The sequence below is a fragment of the Pteropus alecto genome, unplaced genomic scaffold (assembly GCF_000325575.1).
Source record: "Pteropus alecto unplaced genomic scaffold, ASM32557v1 scaffold86, whole genome shotgun sequence".
Classification (NCBI taxonomy): domain Eukaryota; kingdom Metazoa; phylum Chordata; class Mammalia; order Chiroptera; family Pteropodidae; genus Pteropus; species Pteropus alecto.
This window is the reverse complement of record NW_006442109.1, coordinates 17731377-17735391: the sequence shown is the minus strand read 5'-3', so window position 1 is coordinate 17735391 and position 4015 is coordinate 17731377. Positions and strand designations below refer to the sequence as shown.

The 4015-nt window shown below is 34.0% G+C and overlaps 1 protein-coding gene across 1 annotated transcript in view; it reads right to left on the bottom strand.

The window, feature by feature from the left end:
* Window positions 1–4015, bottom strand: part of CCPG1 (cell cycle progression 1) — a 39141-nt gene that overhangs the window by 1172 nt on the left and 33954 nt on the right. The window contains exon 8 of the mRNA XM_006920341.3: window positions 2271–3667. Coding sequence (XP_006920403.1) covers window positions 2271–3667 — 1397 coding nt within the window. The remainder of the gene's footprint in view (window positions 1–2270; window positions 3668–4015) is intronic.

Below are 4015 nucleotides of genomic sequence, written 5' to 3'. Positions count from 1 at the left end.
CTGAAAGCAGTAAACACATTTTTCATCTATGTTATTCGAGTTGAATTTATTTAAACAAGAAACAATTTTAATGTTTTTTTTCCATTAATCTATTATCTGAATACTCTGAAAAAAGGATGTTAAATTAATCTGAAGTATAATCCTGGTATAACCATGCCAAAAAGATTGAGCATTATACTTTTATCTTATAGAAAAAAATAGACAAACATAACTATTAGCAAAAAAGGAAACACTCAACAGATAAAAACAGAAATGTGACAATAAAATAATGAGATGTGTTTCCATTATTTTCCTTCCTTTCTTTAAAAACCAATCCCTTCCCATTGATTTCATCCCTCAGCAGAAATATGTATATACATCTCTTACAAAGAAAACAAAATCTTTTTCTTTCTGACAGCTAAGGTTCATGAACAGTGTCTATATTTCTATATTTACTGCTTTCCCCAACCTCTATAATCAAACTTCTGTAACAACTTCACTGAAACAGTCCACGATGCCATCAGGATTTGGTCACTACTTCACTTGAAACAGTCCATAAACCACCTATGGCTGACTACCCAATTCGCCAGCCGAGAAATCCAGTCCTTTATATAAAGCATTTGACATACCTATATATTCCTTTTCCTTGAGATCTTTAAATTTTCATTATGCTACTTTCTGGTCTTGTCATTCTGAGACTTCTTTTCCTACAACCCTTTAGATTGGTGTTCCCCAGAAGTCTCATAAATACCTCAGCCTAGACTATCTCTACACACATAGTCTGGGAAAGAGAGAGAGTCATACAATAACTAATGGCCAGCTAATCCTCTCCATTTGGATTTCAGTAGGTACCTCCAAGCGCAGTTCTCATTTTCAATTCCCATTACCCCAAACCTGGCATTCCTTATCTTAGAGGTATCAATATCTAACTAGTGACCCAACCCAGAAATCTGAAAATCAATGTTAATCTCCACTTCTCTTTCACAAGAAATATCACCAATTTTAATACTGTCTCCCTCTTTCCACTCCTGCTTATCAGGCTCATGTCTGTAATGTTTTAAAGACCACCTTCCAGCTTCTAGCTTCACCCTTTCCAACCAATCCTCCAGGCTGCTCCAGTGACCTAAAGTGCAATAAAGCAAGTCCTTGAGCATAAAACGAGGTCCTTAAGATCTGCATATTTTCTCCTTAAAGTAGCATGTCTTCACAGCTCCAAATCAAAGTTCCCTTTGAGTGGCATGTCCTATCTGGTTGACAAATTCATATATCCTTCAAAAGCCAGTTTAAAAACAGTAGTTCAGTTCAAAGGCCACCCCACACATGAAACCTTCCCAAACATCTCCAGACTGAGGCCACTATGTATAATATGCCTCCATACCTCAATTTCATTAATTTTATCTAACTCTATAAAAGTTTGTGAACTCCTTGACAGCAAGAATTTTTCATTTGTTTCCTCAGGACAGCTTCACAGTGCTTTGCTCATTATAAGCACTAGATACAGTTGACTAAAGACACCAGAAGCAGTCTCATTATTTTATAGACACATTACATTTATTAAGATATATATATGTACGTGTGTGTGTGTATATCACTACCTCAAAAGTAAAAAAAAAGCTAACATTTGAAGATTAGGCAAGTTTCATGTTACAGAATATAAAGCTGTAAGCAATGCATACAAAGTTATTTTGAGACATATAAAGCACACACATTAGAACTTGTGGCTTGCTAAGTGTGCCTCTTTGATCATGCCTCTCCCTTTATCAACAATAATTTTGTAATAAATATACTAACATCATAATTTAGTTGGTAAGTGGAATAGACAAATGAAAATATGTGGGACATCCCAACTGTTTACATGAGCTCTTCTAATTTTAGAGTGAAATTTGTATTGTTTACTCCTAGCTTCCCAAAGTAAATAAATGAAAGATTAAAGGAAAATAATTTCACTTAACTATCTTTTCATACAGACTAAAAAGAAACAAAATAAGCTAAAAGAGGATTTATATAACCTTAACTGATTTTTTAAGGTAGATATTAAACCATTTGCTCAAGTCAAACTGATTACATGAAAATTTCAGCCTGTAATAAGCTATTAACTTAAAATTATATCTTTCAATTTATTCTATATTTTCTGGCAATAAAGTACTTTTACAAATAGAACTTTGGTTTTTTTTTTTACAAAAAGTACTTTACAAATAGTAACATTGCAAAAAACTTATCAAATGATAAAATACTATCCAATCTACAAATGTTAAAAACTATTATAATAACATGGTGCTATATAAACCGACCTGGGTCCATATGGAGGGGAAAAAGTGTGACCAAAGAAGTGTCTATATATATATCCATCCAGCTTCTCAAACACTCCATCATTATCTACTTGATATTCCTTCATGTCGTTAAGATAATCTTTAACATCATTAACAAAGTCAGTGAAGAGCTTCTGATCATGTATAAAGACACCATGTACGAAAAACTGATTGACGAATTGATCAAGTTCTTTCCAATGATGAAAACTATCCAGTTTTTCTAGTAAGTACCTTTCAATTAATTGTCTAAATTCATCTATCCTTACAGGATTCAACACTTTCATATTAAAAAGGTTAATGGATTCCTGTTGAGCACATTCAAATACACCAGAACAAGCCTTTCTGAAGGAATTATAATTTTCACTACAGCCATGCTCAGCACTGCATTTCTGTGAATTTGTATTTTTTCCAAATTCTTCAAAGTGAATTGGCTTTTCTTTCCTTCGCTCTCTTTGCATAGTAGAGCCTCTACTATTCTGGTTTTGTGTACGTGCCTTATACTGTGGATGTAAATATTCACTGAAAACTGTTGGTTTTTTAGCTGCTCCTTCTTTTGTAGCACCAAATCTTTTATTGCCCTTTTCATCAAAGATATTCTTGGTGGTATCTTTGAAATGCCTGAAAGTGGATTTAACTGAATCTGAGAATTTTTTCAGATTTTCTTTCACAGCTTCTTTAGCCTGCTTAATTTTTTCTTTATGATGCCTCACAAACTCCTTGGTAGAATTCTTCATGGCATCAAATGTTTCCTTAACCGAACCTAAAAATGTTTCCTTTGACTTATTTTTAGCCCTGTGGTTTCCTCTGCTCCCTTTCTTTTTTCCATCAGTTTCTTGTTTTGCATTTTGATCTTTTGCCTCGACATACAGTCTTTCCCACAAATCAGAACGCTGCTGTTCAAAGTTTAGCTTCCGCTCCAGCTCACTGAGTCTTTCCCGTAAGATTTCTACTTCCTTTTTTTCAGTTAATACTTTGGGAGAGTCTGGATTGCTAGAGCTTATCTGCTGAAGTTCCACCCTTAAAGCCATGGTTTTTAGTCTTTCCCTTTCCAGTTCCCGCCTTAGCATCTTTGCTTCTGCCAATAGCGTCTCCCTTTGATTAAGGAAGCTGTGTGTTTTCTGCTTTTCTTCTTTCAAATGCTGCTTAAGTTTCTGATTTTCTGTAACTAACTCTGTACTTGTTCCTTTATCTTCCAGTATTCTAATTTGTTCTCTTAGTTTCCTTAACTCTTCCTGTAATGAAGACAAAGCTTTTTCTTCCTTCTCCAGTGATACTCTTAAATACTGATTTTCTGTATCAAGGCTCTTTTTCTGAGTTTCAAAGGACATCTTCTCTGATTCAGTAACGGTCCAACACCTTGCAAGATTTTCCTTCAATGACTAAATTTTTTTGAAAGAAAAAGAAAGAAAAATGTCAAGCGCTTTAAAAACTGATCTTTAAGATATAATACTCCATAAATGTTTAGTAACTATCTACAGAGACTATCCTTTATGCAGTTTTTCCAATATATAAAAATTAGAAAAAACATATGTAAGAAAATGCACAGCAGAGAGCTATAGCAAAATAAGAGCATAGCATGTTTGAAGAATTTAAAGGCAGAAAAAAAATTAGCTAGAGTTTGGTTTAATCCCTAAGATTCTGAAAATCGAGAGAGGGTGCTTTTGATTAGTGTTTCCCATAATCACATGGTATCTTCGACATTTTCTAGGCCCACTAAGAAGTTAGGA